This window comes from Fonsecaea nubica (assembly GCF_001646965.1).
Source record: "Fonsecaea nubica strain CBS 269.64 chromosome Unknown Scaff1, whole genome shotgun sequence".
Lineage (NCBI taxonomy): Eukaryota > Fungi > Ascomycota > Eurotiomycetes > Chaetothyriales > Herpotrichiellaceae > Fonsecaea > Fonsecaea nubica.
Window position 1 is genome coordinate 957,829 of NW_019173674.1, and position 24,482 is coordinate 982,310.

The 24,482-nt window shown below is 52.5% G+C and overlaps 6 protein-coding genes across 6 annotated transcripts; 2 read left to right on the forward strand and 4 right to left on the reverse strand.

Moving 5' to 3' along the window:
• Positions 1 to 1,145: 1,145 nt before the first annotated feature.
• On the forward strand, positions 1,146 to 3,217 carry AYO20_00348 (hypothetical protein; the record flags this gene model as incomplete). Its single annotated transcript, XM_022638659.1, has 2 exons — positions 1,146 to 2,915; positions 2,963 to 3,217. 2 exons carry the CDS (start codon positions 1,146 to 1,148, stop codon positions 3,215 to 3,217), a joined length of 2,025 nt encoding a protein of 674 aa, XP_022505624.1.
• Positions 3,218 to 4,438: 1,221 nt separating this feature from the next.
• On the reverse strand, positions 4,439 to 5,245 carry AYO20_00349 (hypothetical protein; the record flags this gene model as incomplete). Its single annotated transcript, XM_022638660.1, has 1 exon — positions 4,439 to 5,245. The coding sequence occupies one exon, from the start codon at positions 5,243 to 5,245 to the stop codon at positions 4,439 to 4,441; it is 807 nt and encodes a 268-aa protein (XP_022505625.1).
• Positions 5,246 to 5,920: 675 nt separating this feature from the next.
• Positions 5,921 to 9,238, reverse strand: AYO20_00350 (hypothetical protein; the record flags this gene model as incomplete). Its single annotated transcript, XM_022638661.1, has 1 exon — positions 5,921 to 9,238. The coding sequence occupies one exon, from the start codon at positions 9,236 to 9,238 to the stop codon at positions 5,921 to 5,923; it is 3,318 nt and encodes a 1,105-aa protein (XP_022505626.1).
• Positions 9,239 to 9,809: 571 nt separating this feature from the next.
• On the reverse strand, positions 9,810 to 10,721 carry AYO20_00351 (hypothetical protein; the record flags this gene model as incomplete). The annotated part of the gene is made up of 2 exons (XM_022638662.1): positions 9,810 to 10,196; positions 10,281 to 10,721. The coding sequence occupies 2 exons, from the start codon at positions 10,719 to 10,721 to the stop codon at positions 9,810 to 9,812; spliced, it is 828 nt and encodes a 275-aa protein (XP_022505627.1).
• A 3,254-nt stretch (positions 10,722 to 13,975) lies between these two features.
• AYO20_00352 (hypothetical protein) lies at positions 13,976 to 15,014 on the forward strand (the record flags this gene model as incomplete). The annotated part of the gene is made up of 2 exons (XM_022638663.1): positions 13,976 to 14,799; positions 14,852 to 15,014. 2 exons carry the CDS (start codon positions 13,976 to 13,978, stop codon positions 15,012 to 15,014), a joined length of 987 nt encoding a protein of 328 aa, XP_022505628.1.
• A 4,483-nt stretch (positions 15,015 to 19,497) lies between these two features.
• Positions 19,498 to 20,315, reverse strand: AYO20_00353 (hypothetical protein; the record flags this gene model as incomplete). The annotated part of the gene is made up of 3 exons (XM_022638664.1): positions 19,498 to 19,872; positions 19,931 to 20,149; positions 20,205 to 20,315. 3 exons carry the CDS (start codon positions 20,313 to 20,315, stop codon positions 19,498 to 19,500), a joined length of 705 nt encoding a protein of 234 aa, XP_022505629.1.
• Positions 20,316 to 24,482: the final 4,167 nt, after the last annotated feature.

Genomic DNA, 24,482 nt, shown 5'->3' on the forward strand with positions numbered 1-24,482 from the left:
TCTGTGAGGGTTTTAGAAGGGGAACGTCAGCCATGGCGAAAAATGGGAAGGCTGGGAATATTTGTAGCGTTCTCGGAGGCGCGTGGAAGGTCAGGATTGGCATGAATTGGAGCTAGAACAGTAGGTCAGCAGTTGGCCTCACAATGGGGACAGGACTTGAGCTCCGTCTTCCTCAGGCTCCGGAAATATCCAAGGCGTTTCTCGACATCAGCCTTGGGACCTTTGGACGCTTGTACTCCGTCTACTGGGAGAAGTTGGCATCGACGACGAAGGGGGCCAATGACGGTGTCGAAGAGGGGTTGCTGCGTGCAAGCTAAGGAGTTGGAGATGCATGAAGCCGCAAGCATTATGACGGAAGGGTCACCAAAGGAGGATTGGCACCGACGTTATTGGAGGGGTGCGTGAGAGCTTATGCTAGGGCGCTTTGGGCGCTGCCTCGGCTGGTGGCATGCATGACATGCGTGGACATGCTTCTGAAAGGGAAGGGCCCCTTAGGCAGTGTGTGAGGTAGCTGGCCTTGCTGGGTAGTCACGTAGGGTTCGCTAGGCAGGCTTGAAGCTTAAGCAACTCTTATCGATAGGCCAAGGAGCCCCCAGACCCAGGTTGGCCCCTGGTGGCTGCGTGGCTGGCTCCCTCTATCACCATCCCCCCTCAAGCCTGGCCCAGCGCCCCACAAACTGAGTCCCCTTCCTGTTGGACATGCGACTTCTCAACACATCAAATGTCCGCATCGTCATCGTGGTCAACGATATACCCCTCTGACAGATTCTCAGATGCGCTCGGTTCTGCCATGTATACACACAGACCTGCTTACATTACGAGCTGGGACAGCGCTATCTCCTCGCTGATGCCCCATCTGCCTCAAGACCGCTCAACTTGACTCCTGGGCAGAGAGGCTGTGCTTCGTTGATCATTGGTCGCCCGCCATCTGTCCCGCCTGCGGCCAAGAGTGTCAATCCCACTGGCAAGCGCAGGCGATCGATTCGGTCTGCCACAGAAACAACGAGCCAACCTGTTGTCCATTGCTCTTAGCATTCGCTTCATGAGGCATACATACGACCTCTGTCATATCCCTGTTGTAAGTCAGTTGCATTGCTCTACTATTTTCTACTCCCGCAAAGAGTCCTTTTCACCGCCGTGACACCATGGATCGACCGCCTTCGAGGTCACGAGCTCCCATGAGCCTGGAGGCATTGCTTGATGAAGAAAACAGAGAAGTTTTAGCTGCCCTGGATCGAAAAAGACCCTCTAGTCCCATTCCCAGATTCAAACCTCCGAGAACCGCCACTCCGCCGCCAATCCGCAGCATGCTCGACGTCGATTCTCCGACTCCTCGACATGGCTCCATCGCGGGCATTGGCGTGGGAGTCACGAGCCCCCATTCATCGAGAAGGCCGATGAAAGAACTCGACCCCTCAGATCCCAGTAGCTGGACCTCTCCTCATTCCAGCAAACCGAGCTCTCCCGTCCTCACCAAGGCCTCTCCGGTGACCACGCGACAACGTAACTCCTCAGAGACGGAGCGGCCAGTGGGACTTCCCAAGATACAAACGGATGAGAAGCGAGGGTTTGAGGAAAAATATCAATTTGACATCTCCGCAATACCTTCATCTTCGTCTGCATCTCGATCCCCTCCAGGTTCGAAGAGGCAACGTGAGGGATCTGGCGCCGCCATGGCCGCTGCTTTGTCAGGAGATCTCGGTGCCCTACATGTAGGCGCATCAGGAGGGACGCACGGGAGACATAATTCTACCGCGGCCGCCGGTGCCAGTTCAAGATCGCCATCCTCACGTATCCGAAAGCCTGACCCCTCAAAGGCAGGATTCCTCAGCCCCACGAGCCCAGCGGGTCCCTTGACGACGAACTCAGGAACTGTTGTGGACGATCAGGCACACCTACGATTGTCGTCGGGTAGTTTCTCGACTACGACTGAAGATTCAGAGGAGGGAATTGATAATCTGGCCAAGGAACGTGTTGCGGCCGAGGAGGAAGCCCTGGACGACAGTGATGAGGATGCCATGTCTCACAGTAGTGACGAAGACGAGACTAGGGGTCGGTCGGAGAGACGAAAACTGTCAACCACCGCCGAGATAGTCGATGCAAAGCCTTCTAATACGAATGGTGCTTCGTCACCTGAGGATGCTAAGAGAACCTCGCACTCTCAACAATTCGTCAGGTCGTTACTTGAACCCTCCATTTCCATCACCAGTCCCACTGGGGAAAATGTGACCGACCAGAAAGGCGGCACGAGTACACCTATCAGACGGTCATCTGTGACGTCGGCAGAGGATGATGACGAAGAAGCCGCTATCAGGAAGGCCAAAACTCTGGCGCTGAATATATCACCGCTCGACTCGACAGTGGCTGACCGACACGTGCGGATCATTCTGCGAGGGAACTGGGCCCATTTCTACCAAGAGGCGGAAGTTGGAAAAAGAACGGCAAGAATCTACCTCCTTTGCAGTGATCTAAGTGTCGAAGCAAGTTATGCCATGGAATGGGTTGTGGGCACAATGATGAGGGATGGAGACACTCTCCTTGCCATCTACGCGATAGAGGACGAAAGCGCCGGAAAGACCAGCGAAGCTGAAAGAGAAGTACTGACAGCCGAAGGGACCAAGGCTGGCAAGGACGCTTCCGACGTTATGCAGACCTTGACGCGCCAGACAACCCAGGGAGGGGGCACAAGTTTCGGATTGGGGAAGGAGTCACAGTATATCCCAGCGACCGAAGTCGAGAGCCTGACTGGTAGTGTCGACGCAAGAAAAGTCTCTAAGAAAGAAATGGAGCGTCTGAAGGCTATTGAGGGCCTGACACAGGACTTTGTCAAGCTGGTCCGCAAGACGACACTGCAAGTGAGGTGTATGGTGGAAGTCATCCATTGCAAAAGTCCAAAACATTTGATTCTTGGAGCGGTATGTTTGCCTGATTGTGTCCATGATCATGTCTGACTCTCTTCCAGATTGACCAACTCGACCCTACTCTATGCGTTGTGGGCACACGTGGCCGCAGTTCTCTTAAGGGTGTCCTCCTCGGATCCTTCTCCAACTATCTCGTCACCAAGTCCTCGGTGCCAGTCATGGTTGCGCGGAAGAAAATGAAGAAAAGCCACTCAAATGTTCGCATCAGTAGCGCTAAAATACGTTTATCCAACAATTTAACGGCCAGCCATCTGCCTCCGAAACGAAGGGGCTTGCAACAGGCGAGAATTGACTAGCGGTCAAAGATGGGTTCACGACAGAAATACCTGGAGAAAAAGGCGGCGGAATCACAAATCAAACAGAGGCAAAAGCAAAAGAGTCGCAAAATGCATTGGAAGGAGCAAGAAGCCAAGCTGGAGCGGCTTCAGGGAAGAATTGATTAGCAATCAGAAAAGGAGAACCAGAAAAGGTATTGGGAGGTGAAACAGGCCAACTGGGAAAAGGAGAGACAGAATGACGGTATCCAAAATGGGAAGAGGACGGCATCGTTCGAAGATGCTGAAGGCACGAGCGAGGGAACAAGGACCCCGACGCTTTTGGAGGGCACGAATTTCAACCCGCCATTACTCTCGAAATCATCTGTCGAAAACGATCAAGGCGAGGCTAGCACTTCGAACTCTTTTCGCCGGAACCTGTCCTTCGTACACCTTTTCAGCCCGATGTTTCTGTCGCGACCTGAGAACTAATAGGCAGCAGAATGGATGGAGCTGCCAGGAGAAGGGGTCCAACGAGTATTCCTGCGAGCGGAATGGATCTGCCAACCAGGCATGTGGTCACCAGAGATGAGCCAGGGGGACATGCCAGACATGCAGCGTGCAAGGTGCAGTGACAGTGGAGCACGAGCATCAACATGAAAGAGGATCAACGAAACCTCTACCGACAGCCGAAAATTGGAAATGACGATTGTGAATGAATGATATGATTGTTGTTGGGTGTTATTGGGCGGATGAATCGGTGTTCAAACGCTTCATCAACACAGGAACAGCCAAAAGAGCATGAAATAAAGGACAGCCAGATATTCAATGGCATTCCAATTCCCACGTGTCTATACGTCGGAGTAATAGTTTTCCATTTCTGACTTTTGCACATCCTTCATTATATTGTAGAGTGTATTTCTTCGTCCTGCGGACCATGCGTAGAGTCAAGAGATCAGGGAACTCAGTTGTCTGGGTTGGGTGGCCTCTCTGCTGTGCTGGTATCGTATCGAGTCGTTGTGGGCCAGGGCCAGGGTCAGGGCCAGGGTGCCGAGACCGATATCGAGACTGAAGCGGCACCTGTGTCTGTACCCGAGGACAGGGACGACGACGGTGGGAATGTCCAAACCACATTCCCACAATCTGACAAGCTTGTGGTTGTGGTCCCCGAAGGTTCCCATGGCCCCAAAGGACAAGTCAGTGGTGATAATTAGTGGTGTGGTGTGGTTTTGTCTCAGTGATGTGCCGGTAGTGTGTGTAGTGTCACCTTGGGACATCGACCTCCATCATCCTCTTCTTTGGATTCCGCGGGAGAGCCTCCTGCCGCCTCCTCTCCTCGGGCGAGATGTCGTCGACGTTGGTTCCCTGCACGACCTGGTTGGAATGTCCCTCCTTGGCCACGCGGAGAATCTCCTCCTCCAACCCCGGCACGTACTCCCACGGCACGCCCGCGCCGTCCAGGATCTTCAGGCTGGCCGAGTCCTGCACGAACGTGCCGGGTTCGCGGGCGCCGAAGATGACTTTGCGGATCCCTCCCCCGTCTCTGCCAGGACCTCCTCCGCCTTCACCCGGTGATCCCTGCGATGGCGTCCTCGTCCTCGTCCTCGTCGCAATAATCCGCTGCACGCAGGGTATATTCCCGCTGAGGCGTTTCCCGCACGGCTCCAGCGTCGTGTACAGGTAGACATCCTTGTCCGGTGTGAGGACCTCGCGGCCCAGTTCTGCGAGGTATTCCAACGACGATGTCTCCGACGAAGGTGTCTCCGAAGAGAGAGAAATCCCATGCTCGCGGGCGAGTTTCGCCAGCGCGTTCTGTTCCGCGTGCGTATTCCCCTCGAGTTCCAAGGTATATCCCGTGGCGAGGACGCGGCCTTGTTCTTTTTCTTCTCCCTCTTCTTCTCCCTCACCACCTCTTTTCTTGTCAAACGCCACAATCACGCATCCGACGCGGAAATTCGTCGGTTTGGGCGGCGACCGGCGCGCCAGGGAGAGTGCATAGCGCAGGTAATGCAGGTGTGTGGACAGCGAGGGTTCAGCAGGGGTGCTGGTGCTGGTGTTGGTGTTGGGCATTTTAGATCTCTCTCTCTCTTTCTCCGCACAACAAACTAGGACTGGGATGGACGGATGGTCGTATTTTGCACGCTAATGCTCTAGAGTATCAGTCGCTGTATGTGGTGATCGCCATGTGAAATGAACTCCTACCTAGACGAGAAATCAGGTGTTGATGGGAATGCGGGGAGTGATCGACTGTGAGACTGACATATGCACCCCACATTGACAAGGCTGAGACTGAGACGCACAAGGCTGAGAAGGGGAGACACTTTGATGTCCAGATATCAATTCAACACATCGCCTGATCTGATCTGACCTTGCAGGTATAGCTAGCCTCAAGTAACCCTTTCCTCCATCACCTCGCCCATATTTTCTCGCAGAAAGAAACAGTGGTATCATCCTTTTTGAATCCAAACGCCCCCTGGCTCCTCACCATTGTCCCTGTCGCTTTCCAGCCTTGTGTTTTGGTTCTTCCCCGGGTCCTTGTGCAGCCGGACCATTCTCCCTCCATTTCAAGTTGAGAAAGAAAAACAAAACCTCCATGCCAATTCCCAAATTCACATACTGAAAGAACTCTCGCAGCAAGAAAATTCCCGTCCAACTCCCTGCCTTTAACCGATTTGGTTGATCCAGACAGCTCGACGCTTTCCCTCGTAAATTTGACCAAATACTCAAAAAAACAAACGACTAGATTCATGCCTCCGACGCCAGCGTATCCTTGCTGGTTGTGGCTGTTGTTGGAGATTGAGTCAAGCTTGATGCCCCCATCAGAATGGCCAATTGGTCAACCTCGCTCTCAGTGGCAGCTTTGGCCTTCTCGCTGCTACTTGCCGCTTTGGGGTCTTGCTGTTGCCCCGTGTGCGTTCTGTTCTTCCTCTCCTGGACATTTTTCAACAACCCAGAAAGTTCCAACTCCAAGTCGTTCAGATCCACCACTTCTTTACTGATGGTCAGCTTCTTCTTATATATTTTTAGCATTCGCGTCGCCTGGTCGGTTGCCATGGCCAAACTTCCAAACTCGGATGCTTGGCTCATACTCTGTCGACGTCCTTGGGCTGCAGCTTGAGCCCGCAAGTCAGATGGGATCGACGGCGGTCTTCGCAATCTACCGTTATTGGCCTTTTGCCGTTGTTTAGGCGTGGACGGCATCGAGGCAGCTGTTGCCGGTGGCGACGGTGAACGCTCTGCCAATGGCGTCCTTCTCGACTCGAGGTCCTTATTAATGTCTGCTCGAGACTTTTGACTCCTCAACCTTGGTGCCACTCGTGGCGGTGGAGAGGGTGAACGTCGAATCTCTGCTTTCTCACCACTTTGTGAATCATTGTGCTCACCAGGGTGCCCAGATCTCCTCGTTGGCGTTTCTTCAAGGTCTTCCAGAGACGTCGCAAGAGCAAGTCTCGATGTCTTGCGCTGTAATCTCACCGGCGAGAGAGAGCGAGGAGTCGAGGGTGACGCTTGCCCACTCGCCCCTAGAAGTTCTGTTATGTCACTCTTCGTCAAAACCCTTCTCAGTGGCGGGAGTGACGAAGGCGTGGGTTTGGCCGCTTCAGTCTCGTCAGCCGCCAACCCCAAGCCTATAGCTTGGCCCTGAAGGAGGGTCGGTGTCAGTAACAAGGGTGTTATCTTTGAGATGCTCCAGATCATGATAGTGCCGTCCAACCCAGTAGTTATGACCGTACATCGAGAGCCAGGACTCGAATTGTCGGGTTGTTCGAGGAGAGCGATATCACTCACTCCCTCTGTGTGTCCAGATTCCCGGGCCAGCAGGCTGAAATTCCTTTCACTGTAGACTCGGATAGATTTGTCCATAGAGCAGTATCCGATCAGCATCTTTTGATCCGCATTGTCCGGGATCGAGGAGCTGACCATGGCATTCAAAAACACCGTGTCATCGCTGTCTGCATCTCCGACCTTGAACGATTCGAGCAAGGTGCCGGTAGAGATATCGACAGTTGTGACACGACGGTCCATGGTCGACACGAACAAGGTGTTCTGCGCTGCCATGGCCATCGACAACGGGGTGCCTTTAAGTGTCAACACCTTGGTGGAGAGATAGGCCACGGCTTTCGCCCCCTCTGGCTGTCGGAGCATCCGCTCGCGAATGATCAGAGACCGGTCTGTGGAACAAGACAGTAATTTCTGCCCTTCCTGGATGAACATGACTTGGTTGACGGATCCAACGTGGTCATCCATCGTCTGTAGAAGCTCAAAGGAGTCGGCGTTGATATGAAATAACTGTATCATCCGATCTCTGCTGCATGTCGCAACAAGCGATGCAGTCTCGAGAATGTCGATCGAGGTGATCTCCGCGCTGTGTGCCCTGATGGTATGTGCAACTTGCCAATCGCGGCTCTTGATCAGTTTCAGCAAGCCAAAACGATCACCAGCAATGAAAATATCATGAGGGGAGAGAAAACGCATCTGGGTCAGCTCATTCTCGAACTCGTCGTCTCGTGACTCGGCCACGTCAGGCTGCAGATTCTCTTGCTTCAAGAGTGTGCCGTTGGAACTCCAGAACTTGATTTCTCCATTCTTCGAGTAGGTGAAGAAATTGCCTTGAGCAGCAGAGTCTGGAAGTGTCCGAACTCCTAGGATGACACTTTTATGAGCTGCAAATGTGGGTTGAGGTTTATCCCCATCCTCGGAACTACGACGCTGGATTTGCAGACAACCATCGTTGTTGAGCGTAATCGTGTGGTCAGTGAGGGACCCTATCGCCACCAAACTCCTCTCCGCCTGGTCAAGCAGGCCGAGCGAGCGTCGTATGGATGATAAGCGAGGTTTCCGCGACGAGAGCTTGGAAGGGGATTTGTTCTCCTCTTTCCGTAGAAGGTCAAAATTCTCGCTGTGCACCCCATGAGGTGTCCCCACCAACAGTCTCCTATCTTCCGGGACGAAGGCAAGGGAAGTGATGCAGAACTCCAGTTTCTTCAAAACTTTGAGCTCCAGCACGTTCTGAGAGATGTCGACCAAACAAATCTGTCCAGTTTCTGTGCCAATCACGACGTTGATCTCATCGATCGATACGACACATGTAAATGTGCTGTCCACCATTGGCCCCAGCAGAACATTGCGGCTTTGCAATGGAACTGGTCCGGGGCTTGACGGAGGTGCTTCGGACGGGCGATATCGCAGTCTCCTGGTGGACGACTGTTTTCGCGCGCCTTGTATCTGCCAGAGTCGAACACACCTCGTTCCGACGGTTATGACATGGTTGCCACACCAGGTCATATCAAAAATGTTGGCCGTGCACTTGTTCGCCGAATGCAAACTCAGCTGGCCGGTTTTGACATTGCAGGACCAGACAAACAAGAATCCGTCTTTGTAATCGCCCAGAGTGGCCAAATGCTTCGTGTCAGAGCTGAAAGCTATGCACCTCAGACCGTAGGTATGATCCGTGACGATGGAAGTGGGTATTTCACAGGACGCTTCGTCAGCTGTTGAAAAGAGTAGAACTCGAGGGTTGTATCCAGCCTCCCCCACTGCGAGCCAGTGGCCATCACGGCTCAGAGCCACGCAGGCTGCGGTTTTGATGCGCTCCCTTGCTGTCCAAGTCTGCCCTGATGACTCGTCTACCCACTCGCGGGCTGCGGAGCCACCGGTATAATCCTCCAATCCTTTTCGAGGGGTAAATGTGCTGATCCTCCTCCTGGACGGCGTGGTAGCTGGCGAGCTTTCATAATGAGAAGTCGGAGGGTTCAGTGAGCCCGCAGTCGGTCGAGCCTTGAAATATCGGAGTGCAGGTGTATCGTCCAATCCAAGCCTCGCCAACACGGCTACTGCGCCCGCACAATAGGCGTACGAGCTGGTCTTGGGACAGCATGCCAACCCACTGGGGCCATTCGTGGTTGTCCCAATAACTCTCTGCAGTTGTAACGCATAGTCTGTAGAGCGGGCTTTGCGAGGTAGTCCGAAACCGGCTTTAGGGATTGGTGAAGGGAGCGGGCTCGAGCGGAGGGAGGGGGACTGGTTGTTCAGCCTGCTTCGAAGACTATATGGCTGTGAGGACATGATTCACATTGCGGGTCATATGTCGCTTCAAGACGAGAGGGAAAGCATCGGGTGTCGACGGTGAACAGGCAAAGTAGAGACGACAAATGCCCAGCGGCGATCGTCATTTAATCGCGAAATTATCGGCGGTGTGCTCTCGCAGGGGTCGAGTCACCCAGGGCCGTCAATAATACTCCTTCCACTAGAACAATGTTCGCTCGTCCATGGAGGGGACCTGCAACCGAAATGAGCGAAACAACTCGTTGAAACGAGTTGGAAATGGTTGTTGTGAAGATCATTCATTGATGGTGGTGGTCGAACGCACTTTCGCAATCTCGTGTTTACATTCCTTCCCAATACGGGAAAGACGATGGGCGCCACATTCATCAGCCTCATCAAGTCTTGGCTGTGGCGCTACTTTCTTCAGTATAAACTCAAGCCGGCATATCTAGAGTAAAAACAATAGGCAGTGTCGATCAATTGCGAAACCATTACATGTGTACGTTGTCATCAGTAAATATACAATTCCGTAGAATCAAAGTCGCCAAAGTCCTCTCCTTTCTTCCCACCCCATCACAGGAACAATTGACATTCAAGAGTTCTCAAAAAAGTCGCTGCCACAGTCGTAAACAGCTCTCAAGAGATCCACAACGTTCTCAGGAAAGTCAAGGATACTATCGAGAGTGAAGCTGAAGGACCCTGATATAGACCAGGCTGCCTGTGATCCACAAATCGTGGGCTCAGACCTTGTCACATCTGTGAGCCAATACACAAAGTCGTCGGCTTTGAACAGGAAAATCGGGGTCAGGAGGAGAATGGTCTCCGGTTCGTGTCGTAGAATCCATCTAAACAAGACAGTGAATTGGTACCAGTTCAATTCTTGCTGTGTGGCGGGTGCTGAAGCCAGTACGTCGGCCTTTTGGGCTTTGGACCATTCGGTCGCGGTGGCTTCTGCCAATCCCCAGGCATAGTCGTGGTCCTGCATTGAGAGTTAGAGAGAAATCTGGACTGTGAGGAATAGAGAGATGGTTGGGACACAAGAGAGACACGGCAATAGACGTACCTGTCTTGTTGTGTACGTCCCGTCTCGCATGCCGATGAAAAAGTCCCTCCACAGTGTGGTACCAGGGTTTCCACCAGTGTCCGTGCTGAGACCGAGGGCCATGGCACCACCGCGTTGAATTGCCTCGACAATGCCGGTATCGACATAACTGATCCAACTGTTCGGGGCGCCGAGGTTCTTGCCGATGAAGAAGGTGATGACGCCCTCGATGGCGCGGAACTGGTTGGCAGAGTTCAAGGGACCAAACCATTGACTCTCCATGTATTGCACGAATGCCAAGCGTTCTTGCATGGTTGAAGACTGGATCTGGTCGAATGTACAACTGAGTGTCTGCTGGCACGCCGGCCATCCAGCCTGGCGGGTTTCGAGAGACGGTATCGCTGAGCCCATGGCTGTCGCGAGCAGAGGCGTCACCGCCACGAATGCTTTTGAAAGACGCATGTTCAGTTGCCTGTAGTTGTGCAAATAAGAGAAGAAGCCAGACGTGACAGGTTACTCAAGGAAAGATGGTGCCCGTAAGTACTTGCCACCACATCCGGGAATCATGGTAGGTTTTAACCTGCACAACCTCCATTTTTGTGTAACTGAACTATTTTGCGCTTCGAACAGAGAGAGGCATCGTTTCTGGACGCTGGCGGTGCAAGCGAGAAGAGGGCAAGACAGAGGAAATTGCGACAACAGGGATTTTAGCGAACAAGGCTCCAACTTCGTCTAAGGACCGATCTATCTCAAGTTGTCGACTCCACGGAGGGGTTGGCGCGACAGCTAGCCCGGCTACTTGTAAGTTGGGGTTCTGTACTCGGTAGTGGCAGCTAGGGACAGTGAGCGCGTTGGTCACAGAGAGTGTCTTGAAAAGGCAGGCTTGAAAATTCGACTGACGAGCATGTAGTCGATTTGACGGGCACTTGAACATCTCGATCTCGTATTCTCACGAAGGTTACACAAAAGAATGACGACTTCGCACGGTTCGGGCCCTCGGAACGGCACGACGAGGGGTGGTTGATAGGCGAGAACAGCTGCCCTGTGCGGAAGACGCGCCCAAGAAATGTGGCTGAAACACCCCGGGCTGGGGCTACATAAATCTCAGGGGGGTTAGAACTCAATGTCTTGCGGTGCTCTCTTTGTCTCTAGAACAGGGAACTCAATTTACAAGTAGTCGATCATTTTCAGGCGTTTGCTGGTCGCAATAATAATAGCGCTGGTTCTCCAGAGTGAGACATGCACCATCTAAAAGCCCGGAGAACGCCTCAAGGAACGAATGAACCTACCTATACCACGTTCTCTGACTTGTACGTAAAACTCAACAAATACTCGGCGCTTCGCATCCGTGCCTCATTTCGCAGACAAAGACACTATTACAGAAGTGGCGGAGTCTACCTACTACTCGATTTTCCTAAGCTCCTTCGGGGGTGACTGGGCCACGGTTCCCCGGATATTGGGTCAAATCAGTACCATCCAGTAGGAGAGTAGCTAAGGCGCATGCACAGGGCGTTGCACACACGACTTCGAGGCCCCCCCCATCCAATGATTCTCAACTTCCAAGAGCCCGTGACTTGTTGAGGAATTGAGGACCATCATCGCCGTTGGATCTGGTTGGGGGTCCAGGGATTGTCGAGTCTGCACGGATGATGATACATTGATGCAGTGCGCGCCCTTGAGAGTCATGTATGTAACATGAGACGCAGCACGGTCTTCTCAATTGCACATTGACCACAGTAGTGACTCTCAATCACTCAAAGATGCCAGGTAAACCATGTTGGGCCATTAAGGTAGTGAGCCAACACGAGCACCAGCACCAGCTGGGATGTCAAGGCTGCACAAGGCTGATTGATGGCCACCATCAAGGAGTTACGGGAGCAGACTTGTAAGGGTATAACGAACCGACTTCGACTGCCGTTCTACGTGCCCCGGCGAGTTCCGACGAACAAGTAAGCGCTCAGGCACTGTATTCTCGCTCTTATTATGGTAGGGTTCTCACTCCCGATCCTCCCGACGTGAGATGATTTGTTGATGGCTGTCAAAGTAGTTGATTGCGGGGGAGAAAATACTTGTTAGTTGTTGCGTGACTTGGGCAATAATAACCAAGGGCAGCTGGCTGGCTGGTCGGTCAGTCAGTCAGTCAGTCACGGTCATACCACACGGGAAAAAAGGAAAAAAATTGTGATTGGTGGAGGCGGAGGTGGTGGCACCAAATAGTGGCATGACAATGACATATGCCGATCCTCCTCACTCCGCAAAAACACCCAAGCACCCAAGCAACAAACAAGCACAAGCACAAGCACCTGATGGCAATCACTCCACTTATCGACTGATTATCTACAAGCACGCAAAGGTACATACTCCGTAAGTACTCCGTAGGAGAATTCTTAGGTGGGTAGTGACATTATTGCACAGTGGTACACACGTCTTGCGGCATTTTCCACGTTCCTTGCGCTTACTTTCTTATCCCCCCGTACTTTGTAACCTGCGGTACTTGGTAGAAGGATTGAGGGGTGGTATGATCATGACACCAGTGTGGTGTGCTTGCTTGCTTGGTACCCTTCCCTACCCTCCGCAGCCCTTTGCACTCTGGGCCGGGACACGCATGGGCTGAAAAGGGGAGATAGAGAGACAAGAGTATATAAGGGGATGGGTTGGGGCTGGCTCTCCAATACCTTTTTTACAGATTCACATCGACATCGACATCGACAGCAACAACCCATTGCATTGCATTGCATACCATTGGAAATATATCCCTGTTACTTTGGACAAGAGGAAAAAGACAACCAAAGCGGCTCCGCCTACGAAACGAAAACAATAGAATTCACTTCGAGATATCATATCATATCCATTGACATTACCACTCCCAAGACCAACATCTAAACAAAATATATCAAAATGACGACCCCTCTCGTCTGGAGACCATCGCCAGTGTCCATGGCACGACACAACCTGCAGTTCGCCGGCTTCTTCACCGCCTTCGTGATCCCCTTGGGCCTGTTCATGTGGGGTGTCCGCGACCCAGCCAGCGTCGCCGAAGCCAGGAAGAGAGCCGCCCGGTTTCGATCAATAAAAGCATGAAGCAAAAAGCCGTCGAGGAGTGGAGGATGGAGCCAGGGAAAAAGAACATCATGAACTCCTGAATCATCATCATCAACACCAGATAATAGACAATAGGTGTCGATAGAGGAAGTGGCAGGCGGCACCTTTTGGTCCGTCTCTCGTCCTATACCTGTGCAATGTGCCAGGTAGGCGTTTTTAGGTCTCGAGGTCGAGATCCAAGGTCAAGGGTTAGCAATTGGAGTCGGTGGCATGTATGTATATATGTTATGTAGGGTATAATATATATATACCCTGAACTGTGCTTCGTTTGTCCTGTCACATTTTTGTTCAGGTATAATCGCAGGCTGGGCTCGCCGCCGCTTTTGATGTTATGGAACTCTCGTCCGCCTGCCATGCTCTCTCCCTTCCAATCTGTTTTCTTTCTCACCGTATTGCTTTCTAAGCCACCTGCTCCCGACTCGCCTTCTTCTCACCTCTGCCCACCTTTCGGTTCAATCCTTCGTCCGTCATCGGGAACGTCAAGCCCAACCATCACCAGTTCCGGATCTTCAGAGGTCTTCCTCGGCCTTGTGGAATGTGCCTCTTTCTCACGATGGCTTGACTCTGTCGAGGGACCTTTATGATCGATTCTGGGTTCAGTGGCCCATATCAAGATGCGTGTTCGACCCCCAGACTACTTGCGCATGCACGGAGGCAATGGTTTAGAGGAGGCTCCGACGGCGTCGGAGGACCTCTCCGCGGAGGTCTTCGCCCAAGAGGAATGTCCTAATTCTCCTTTTCCAATGCTGTTGCCTTCGAAAACCCACGGATACCACTTCATCGAAAAGAGATGGGTGGATCTAGAAGTGGAATACATTGCCGATATCCAGTGGAACACCAAAGCATTTCAGAGTCTCGTGACGGAGGAGGAAACCAAGGATCTACTCGAAGCCCTGACCAAGAATCAGCTGAACATTGAGACGTCGACCGATTTGATTGCCGGTAAAGGGAACGGCTTGATCGTCTTGTTACACAGGGGACCAGGCACGGGCGGAACTTACACGGCCGAGAGTGTCGCCGACTGTACACAGAAGCCTCTGTATCGTGTGACGTGCAGTGACATTGGAACCGAGCCCGTCGAAGTCGAGAAATACCTGGAGACCACCGTGCTTCGCCTCGGCCGCCGCTGGAGTTGCGTCGACGAAGCGGACATTTTCCTGGAAGAACGGACGCTGGCGGACCTGAAACGGAATGCCCTCGTGTCCGTCTTCCTGCGCGTCCCCGAGTCCTACAACGGGATCCTCATCCTCACCTCGAACCACGTCGGCCACTTTGACGAGACGTTCAAATCGCGGATCCAACAGTCGTTGCACTACGAGAGCCCGGACCAGCGGCAACGCCACCAGATCTGGACAAACTTCATCAAACATTTGCGGTTGTCCGGCTCGTGCCAGATGGACTTTGATGACCTCGTGCTGCACGTCCATGGTCTGAGCCGGTACGAGATGAACGGCAGGCAGATTCGCAACGCCATCACCACGGCCAGACAGTTTGGCCGAGTTCAGGAAGAAGGACCTGAATGACGAGATCTTGACAAAGGTCATTCGCGTGTCGGGCAAGTTCGATCGCTACCTGCAAGGGGTGAAGAAGGCGGAGGTGCTCAAGGGAGGGACGGTGGACGAGCAGATTGCGAGAGACGCAGGGACGAGGTGAGGATTGCTGGACTATCCTGGATACCTTTACACCACTCTTATCCTATTAAGCGAAGCGAAACAGTATATCAGAGGCAAAAAGAATCTCAAAAAAGCCGCGGATTTTCTTCACGAGACCCATGAACCTCTTAATCCAGGCCAAGGGGGGAATCTAAGCAAAGATGGCACCTATCGAAATCTCCATACAACGATAATGAGAACTAATTTTTTACTTTTTATATCTGCTAACAATGTTTGAGGGTCCAGGGTCCAAAACACCACCTTGGATACCTGCCTGCTTCCCTGCCTGCTTGTCGCCAAGTCCAAGGAAACCCTGGACCATGCTGGACCCTCCGCCCCCGCCGCCTCTGTCTCCGCCGCGGGCGCTTTCTTGTTTCTGTTCTTGGGAGGGGATATTACATACACATACATGCCTTGTATAAAGGCCCGTATCCCAGGGAAGAGGTAGGGCAGACCACCCAACACCTGACATCCGACATCCGACATCCGACATCAGTACAAGTGCAGACACAGAGGCAGAGACAGAAGCAGACAGAGGGTTGGGATCCACCGTCGTTCGGAACCCGGGAATAGACGTGTCAAGTATGTAGGTAGGTAGACGTGGATTTACTTCAGGGACTGCATCTGACCGTGGTGTGGTGATACAGGACCTCGTACTAGTCCAAGCACTTTTATCGAGTACAAGCACAGAGGCAGAGGCAGAGGCAGAGGCGACCTGGATCAGGAGCTTCCCGCCAAACCTCCACCGTCACGGACAAGGCTCTCAACCCCTTATTGCGAATCTCTGTGCGCTTTTTTCCGAGGGGCTGGCTTTCACAGACCACAGATCGAAACGTACGTACTTGGAAATCTTCGGCTCGCTGCGGAACCTCGCCCTTGTCGCATCTCTTCGGCTGGATATTGTTACATACCTCCAGCACTCCAGACTCTAAGAACAAGTAGGTAAGTAGTAGGTATGTGGGTGGGTAGGTATCCATCCCCTCTGGATTCTGAAAGTCTGGACTCTGGACCAGTAGTACCTGTAATCGGTACCTGTACTCGTAGTCATAGCGTGCCTGGTGACGCGGTGCCCGGTTTTGTCCCCAAATATAAACCGACCACTGCACGCATAACGGTCATGCCATAATGCAATGTGGATGGTTTTTCTTGGACTGGCGTGCGTGACTGGCGTGACTCGGGGCTGGGCGCTTACTTGTCCTCCTACTGCCCTACTTGGGCCCTCCCTTGCCTCCCTGCCTTGGTGTAGGTACTACAAGGAAGGAACTAGGTGAACAAACCAGCCTATTCGCTCGCAGGATGATGTCATTGCCACGTTTTTTTTTTCTCTCATTCCTCGCCTTTTCGTCTTTCCCTAGCTCCCAAGGCTCTCCCTTACAAGGAGGCAAGGTAGGCAGCATTTTACCTTTTGGCTATTACCTACTCGCCCGTCGCCTGTCGCTTGTCGCCTGTCGCCTGTCGCCCTACTTGCCCACTCGCCCACTCTCCATATTTGTACTCGGACCTTTTTTTCACCCACCAAGCTGCCAAGCAACCAAGCAGCCTCTCGCCTACTCTCCTCCTAGGAGTAAATAACCTTCCTTGTCCACGGCTAGTACAAATAACGGAAAAAGATAGCAAAAGATAGATGATCGGGAAACACAAAAGATGAATGGTGGATGAAGGTCGGCAGAGCCTTGGCTGTCATCTCAATATGTCCCCAAGGACCTGTAAAGGTTACTGTCGAAGCTTGTGCTGGTGGTAGGTACAGATCGAGTACCGAGTACGAGGTTTTTAGTCCCAAAACTCTCTCTCTCTGTCTGTTTGTTGATAAGTGGTTGGGGCTGATTACTCGGAGCAGGAGGTAATTGGTACGGGTACCAGTACAGGTACAAAACTTGTACTGACCTCGGGAGGAGATAGATATGTACGTACGTAGACAGGTAGATAGGTAGGATAGGTAAATAGATACTCGGTCCCCACTCGTCGTGATCATCCCGAAACCCGCTCCGGGATGTTCCCAGAGAATAGGTCTTACTTACTTACCGCTCTCCCACTTACTCACCTCCATCCTTTGGCTAGAAAATGTTCGAGGTATGTATGTAAGCCTCCGTAGTTCCTAACAAAATAGCCCCCCGGGTCGGAAGAAATAACCCGCAGGCGGGCGGGAGAGTGCGGTGCGGTCTGATGATAGGTAGGTATGTAGTGCCCATGTCCACCACCTTACAATACTGTATATCCGGCGGATATGTCAACGTGAGAGATGGTGGTTCGATCCGTCACACTTGGTACTCGGTATGCTTGAGCCAAGACGTTTTGCCTCCCCCACTACCAACCAGCTCTTGAGCTGGCGCTCGTATTGCCTTCTTGGAAATTAACCGGGAATGGAAAATGGTGACTGGCACGTGGGATGGGTCCAGATGGGGTGGGCAGTGGGCACACCAAGTGGTGCGGGTTGCGGATGCGTGTGAGCTGGTGCATGTTCAAAAAGGGAGCAAGAAGCGAGTACGTCTTGGTCCATGCATGGCAGGAGAGATGCCGATCAATTACTGCTTTTCTCCCTACAGGCGAAGGCGCAAATACCACCTTGGGCAGCGCTATCGAGATAGTGATACAACCCCATTGACGAATAAAAGGGCTTCGGAGCACCAAAGGACATAGTACGGAGTAGATGCCTCAAGCGAACCCCACCCGGATGCCCAGTCTCTGGACGTATTACCCTGGCTTCTCGTAATTCAGTCAGCAGAGCGAATCACAAACGACATCTATGCGGAACCTCTAATTGAAAAGGGAGAGTGGGCATGAGTGGGCGTGCACGGGTGTGGTGGGATAGTGCGGATGCATGCTGACATGATTCCCCCAATGTCCTGGGCGTTTGGGAAAGTCTTGAGGCTGCGACAAGGGGTCAAGTATACCTGCCGCCTGGTGAGTGGAGGGTTTTGGGCAAGGAGGTGTAGCAGTCGTGATAACTTACTCGGTCAACTCGCTGACTTGGTGACTTGGTGGGCATGCCCCCTTACCAGACCAAGTCCGAGTCGATATGCTCGAAACGTCGTCGCACAGTCAAGCCCACGTGTGTGATGAGAATCCCTCCTTTGAGTTCCTCGCTTGGAGAACGCCGGGGGCGCTCATCCCCATCGGGTTATTCTTCGGTGCTCACTTTTGGATAACGAGGGCCTGGAGAGACAGAATCCCAGCCCGTGTCCAGGGGTGTCAAAGTGAGAAGACGAGAGCCCAGAGACGATACTGGCAAGGCGCATCAGTATTAGACTTTGTGATATACGAATACTTGTGCCCTTGTTCTGGGAGCTCTTCGCGAGGACCGATCAAAGTAGGTGCACATCCCCGGTTGCCCTAGGCGTAGCCTGCCGGGTACCTCGTACAAAGCCTAGGGATATAGTGATCATCCCTCGGGACCGCCCCTTGTTGATAGACATGGGCCGTCGCTCGCCCAAACAGGACAACGAGCAAAGGCCGAATCTCCAGAACCGAGCAGCCGTGGGAGTCCGTCATCGAGTAAAAGCATTTGTTTGCTGAAGCCGGAGTGAATTTCCAAATTCTGGGATGAATGAACCCTTCTGCCCGTATGGCCGGCCGAGAATTGTAGAGCTCAAAATAGTTTTGATAAGGCAGCAAAGGGTAATAGAGACGACCAACCCCTGGTCCCAGCGTCCGGGCAGGGCAGCAGCTGAGCAGCAGCTGAGCTGCTCCGAAATGTTCCCCGCGTTCGCCGTCCTAAACCCCTCGATCATCCTTGGGCCAGGGAAATCCTGTCGCGGAACCGACCACGGTTTACTTCGGGGATCGGACGCCTCGAACGCCTCTCTTGGGTCAACCAACTGCGAGGGCCGGGGACCTCGCCTGTCAAACAAGGGAACAAAAAGAAAGAGAGCTAGCTTTCCCAAACTCTTTTTGCGAATGCCGTCTTCAGGCAATGGTCTTTTTAAGTTTGCGTACCAGAAAGGCAGTGCTCGGGAACGGCATCCAGGGTGTAGTGGTTTGTCTCTCTGCGAAATTGCGAGAAAGATATCGGTGTACTTTGATGGAGGTATCACCTTGTAGTACAAAGATTATTTGATGAATGTTTCAAACCGGCACGGCGTTGCCGGCCTGCCACCCTGTTGATCCGTGCGTCCTTTGAACCGCTGGTATTCCACATTCGCAAGGCTCTTGCGAAAGCCCGCCGTCGATAACCCATGAAGAAGGCATGTAGAAGGGCTTTACTCTCCCAGTTCTCCTTCCATAGGGACCCCCTTTTTTTCCTCCCTCCCTAGGGAACCCCTAGCGTACCACATGTTCCATCAAAGTGTAGTCGTGCAGAATACCAAAAGTTATTCCGTCCATGCTCGCGCGGTGCGCGCCTTCGCTCGCTCAAGTGCAATCGACAAAACCCAAACACAAAAAAGGAAAATCCAGCCCGTGTAGGTAGGTAGGTATTCAAGACCTCTGTAAAACGCCAGTTGAAAGTTGCATCCCATCTCCATTGCCCGTTGGTGATAACGACTATGCTACAAGGAATCCTCAAACGAGTGCAAGGCAAACTCCGAGTTGAGGTCCACAGCATTCTTATCAAAATAGCATTCTGGTCCGTTGTAGAGCATATTGTCGTGGGTGGAGAAGGCATCGAACTTGTCGAACTTGTCTGGCATCAGCATCTCGCTGAAGGACTGGTCTTGACATGATCGAAGGGCGTTGAGCTCTGCTGTCAGTTCGGCGATTCTGCCATTGAGCTTCGAGACCTCGTCGGCTTGTCTGGTATATGACTGTAGCAGGTCTTGGTGCTTCTCATGAAGATCTTCCAATTGGCGCTCAAGGCCCTTGACATGTTTTTCTTTCCTCTCGCGGAAGGCCCGTTGAGATGCGCGATTTTGAGCACGTCGTCGCTGTCATTGAAGTCAGTGAACCTTGCCAACAGAGTATAGTGGGTAGTGGGAGACGAACCAGGTGCATGTTGGGAATGGTTTCCTTGTCCTTGGCTGTGGGCGCTGCAGTGCTGCCAGATCGTCGCCGTCTTCGGTCAGTCTGATCAATGGCTGCGGCGTTGTTGTATTCAACGGGGATCTTGTTCGTCTGATTCGGGGGATAAAACGATGCCGGCGTTGCTCCATATGGGAAGAGGTCATACTGCATGGGGGCGTTGTTGAACATGATTTGACTCATCTGCTTCGGCGAGGATTAGCGGTCGAAGGGTCCATGACGGTGGGGGTGGACTTACACGAGGCGAGTTGGGACTTGACCCTTCAGAGGTGCTGTCGAAGTATTGTCCGGCGGTGAAAAGCGATTGACTTGGTGATTGACTCGGGGAGCTCACAAAGCCAAAGTCCATGTTGATATTTCGATCCCAGATCGACGTCATTCGAGGGACCAAGTGGTCTGAGGACGAGGTCTTTATCTTTTCTGGGACTCTCAGAGACCCGGATCTTGAACTTGAGTAAGCGTCGAGTATGTAAGATTGAACAACCCCGAAGAAATATTCTTGGACTGTGTTTGGTATTTCATCAATGTCAGATGCGGTGGAAAATCGATGGACTGGTTCAAGGGGATTGAAGATATAATTCGCCTTTGGGAGGGGGGGATCTGGCTAGGGCTATCCAGGGCCCAGCGGCGCTAGAGGGGCATACGAGGATTAATTGTTCTGCCATGGTCTTGATCCGCATGAGAGCAAGCACCCCGGTATCGTTAGCCCCGAGAATCACGAACTGATCGCTTGCAGGGGATGGATTGCTCACTGGTTCAGAGAAGGTTGCCGGGCGTAGCGGTTTGGCAAGGGCCATTGGAGGGTCACCTTTGAAAAGGGACGAGTAGGGTTGACCGACGGGAAATGTACGGGCAGCAACAGGCGCAGGCCAAGTTGACGTTGCTAGACTGTCTTGTCTGCCTGGCAGCCAAACGGACACCTTACGCCGACTACCAAAAGAGGTTTGGCGCCGCCATCAAGCCCTGTTCCCAAGACTTTTGGAAGCAGGTTAGAAGCTTTCCACCCTGAGGTCAGCAATTCCGGAGTGGACCACCGGCAGGGTAATGCTCCAGAGAGAGGCGCAACGTGACTGGTGGGAGGTCCATGGACAGCCTAAAAGGCCGTGATGGCCCTACAAGCCTGTCCTTGTCAGCCAAAGGCGGGGGCCAAAAGAGTGTAATTGGGGAGAGAGCAAAGTCATCATCACCCCGTCGGATTGGGCGATGCTCGGCATCAATCGCCTTGTTGGGGAGCCAGTGCAAAGGCACCAGCGACCAACGGTGTGCAGGCATTATTGGCAGGTGCAGCAGGTGGCAGGTGCACAGGAGAAGCACGGACCAAGCGCTGTTTCCTATTACAGAAGGCGCCCTTGCCCAATATAGGAATAGCCTCAAAGTATAGTCGACTACCTCTGTAGGCATAGCTTGCATCTGACCACCTGCCTCCGATGGATACCCTCTGATTCTCTATCCACATCCATGTTGGTGGAAAGGTATCTCAGGTACAATAATACATTAATATGTATCGACGATCTTCCTAACATCCCACGATGGACCCGAAGCTTGTTGCTGTATCTACGAATAATGCCACAGATGAGTCTTGTTCAGGGATTGAGCTTGTATGAGAATCCCCCGCAGATACCAGCAGTCCTCGGATGAGTGATTAAGCTCTCCCGGGAGCATCACGTCTTCCAAGGACACACACACACAGAGAGAGAGAAGGAGAGAGAGAGAGAGAAGGTTTGTGCTGGTGCTCTGAGCAGCAATCGTTTTCGAAAGACTGTCGACAAGCCCATCATCAGCATCAGTCACACCCACAATCACGCCAACAGCCAAGCCAACAGCAATGTGCCAACAATTAATGACCGCAGAGGGTTGTGTGTTGCTGGATATGTCTTTCCAATACGCAGAACAAAACCCACCCCACGCATCTCCCATGCAAACGGTCGCTCATGTAATACAATTTTTGCTGACCGATATTTCTTTGACCGTTGTTGGTGCTGCGTCAAACGTTTCCTAGCTAGCCACGTCAAACACGATGCATGGGAAGTGCGGCTGTCTTGTCGAGATTGGAGGCGTCTGGACTTCGTTCGATGCATGGATCTCCCTCTACCGGCTCGTTGACTGGTCCGCTGGACATGGCAGTCCCTCAACGTTGACGCTGCACCTGACGGTCAGTTTCATTAGCGTCAACGCCACAAACTCCTTGAAATGGTAAGTGCCAGGGTGTGGTTCTTGAGTTCGTCATGCCGCATGGACGCTGGGGAACAATACGGACCCTGCCCACCACTCCAGAGCCTGGTGCGGATCCCTCTTTCCGAGGGCCCTTGACCCAAGGGCGTAATGGGTAGAGATTGATGTGATTGGCGTCTTCACTTCTCGAAAGATGGGCCGATCGCGAATCTGGTGGTTGAGCAGTCCAATGATCATTCTGTTTGGAGCGCCGTGGCCGGACTGAGGTTGGGCTGATGCAGCTGTGAATCCCTGCCATGGTCCCGGGAAGCCGAGAAGTCATGTGCACTACATCTTGCGGAATAGGATAGACTATCGACTCGCTCCTCTTAAAAGCAGCGTCAGTCTCGGCGGGTTTGAGCTTTGCAGACCTGGGCAGGTGCCAAGAAGGACACATTCCAAATGAGGCAATTGCTCTTATCAGCCTGACACGAATCTTGTCTTCTTGGTATTTTGTTGTCCAGCCGCTGTTTTGGCGAGCAATTGCGGAACAAAGCAACTCGAACCGTTCCAACACGAGCTTGCACAGAGAGAGAGAGCAATAGACATTCCCGAAGTTTATGCTCCATTACTTGTTGACTTGAGACTTAATCGGCGTTCCATTTCCGTGGACGTGGAGTAAGTCGATGTTGCTGACACGCTGCCGCTGCCTTACGTGTCTCAGTTTTGGGATATTCAGCAGTTGTCTTAGCAGCCTGGTGCTTGGTAGGGGCCGCTCGGACCGTAACCACGAGCTACCGATTGAAACCCACACTCTTCAGACCCTTAGGAATGATGATCTGCTTGAAAAGACTGCCCGTAACCACATGGCATGATGTGGTCATCTTTGCAGACTCCTGTGATCGGCATTTTCATAGCCGCAACAGGCAATTTTTTAAAGCACCTACTCAATGCGGGAGTGAAATTGTATTTTCTTTTTGCTCAAGTTGGCTGCGCTGCTGCGGTACCTGGGTTTTGTTTGCATGCGCTGAAAATAACGAGACCGATTTAGAAGGAGCATTTTTTGTAGAAACATCAATCCTTTTAGATGATCAATCAGAGGGCGAAATCCCCCCTGGCGCTGCTCTCCAGATGGAATACATGGCTCACGGCACACCAAGTATTCAGAAATGCGTAATCCAGCACTTACCAACTAGGTACACGGTACTGAGATGGTTACAACTGAAGATAGGTAAAGTCAAATCGGTGCAGTGCCCGGTGTACCCGTATTATAATCAAGTGAATAAGGCAGTCCTCGGGTCTCAAAGCCGACCGCCCCTCTCCTACGGGCTTTTTTTAGACATCGGCTAGGGAGGAAGGTGATATTATATCGTGACCACTGACCAATAAACTGGGACCAGTCAGATACGAGTATCTGTGTTCCCTCTGAGGCTCAGCTAGGTACCTTCCTACTGTAGGTACCTTGTACATGGAGCTTACCTCTCACAGCCAAGTGCACTACAAAGGAGATTTCTTAGGTAAAAGGTTACAAAGTGCGGCACCGAACCGGAAGAGCGAGCTCCATCTGGGAATCTGCAGGTACACGGCCTCGGGGGAAAATGGAGTCGGGATTGAGGGGGGATGAATTCTCGTCCAAGTGCTAGGATTAGCGCTGCAACCGTTCTCGGGACGCCAGCACAAGTCAATATTTTCCCATGGCGTTTCGAGTCGTTGCCTGAGAATTGTGTAGCAGTTACGCAGATACAGCCCATGCTGTACGCATGCGACTAGTAGATATGTCGAGGTGGATGTCCTCAACACCAGATGTTGTATCCATTCTCGCAGTGGACTCCATCCGCTAGGCTCTGACACGAGTCGTCCTTGGGATATTTTCATAGACCGAACTCTGCTTGATGATTTGGCCGGAGAGGGACGGAGTGTGCTGAATTTGTCTCGGCATCGATCTTGGGTGGACTGACTATGATACGCGTGGATGCCCACAGCCATCATATATTCTGTAGCGCTCTGCCGCGAACTTGGCAGGAGATATTGCGCAATGTTTGACAACTATTGAACTGATATGACCTGTCACTCTATCTTCTTGCGAGAGTGGGCACGAACCGGGCATGACATACAGAGCTGAATGATGGAGACGAAGATTTCTTCCATCCCCATCCACCACTAGTTATTAGCCGGCATTGTTCCAGAGATCAGCCGATCACCGCTACTTGTGCCTGGAATGAGAAGGTCGCGCCGAGCAACGACTGGGTCCCGACTGCTTCTCCATATGCCGGTTGATATATCCTGCATTGATCCGATGGATGGACACATTGTTGAGCTTTTTCAGTGCATCATATGGTAGATGTTGCGAGCCTGTTTCACCCGG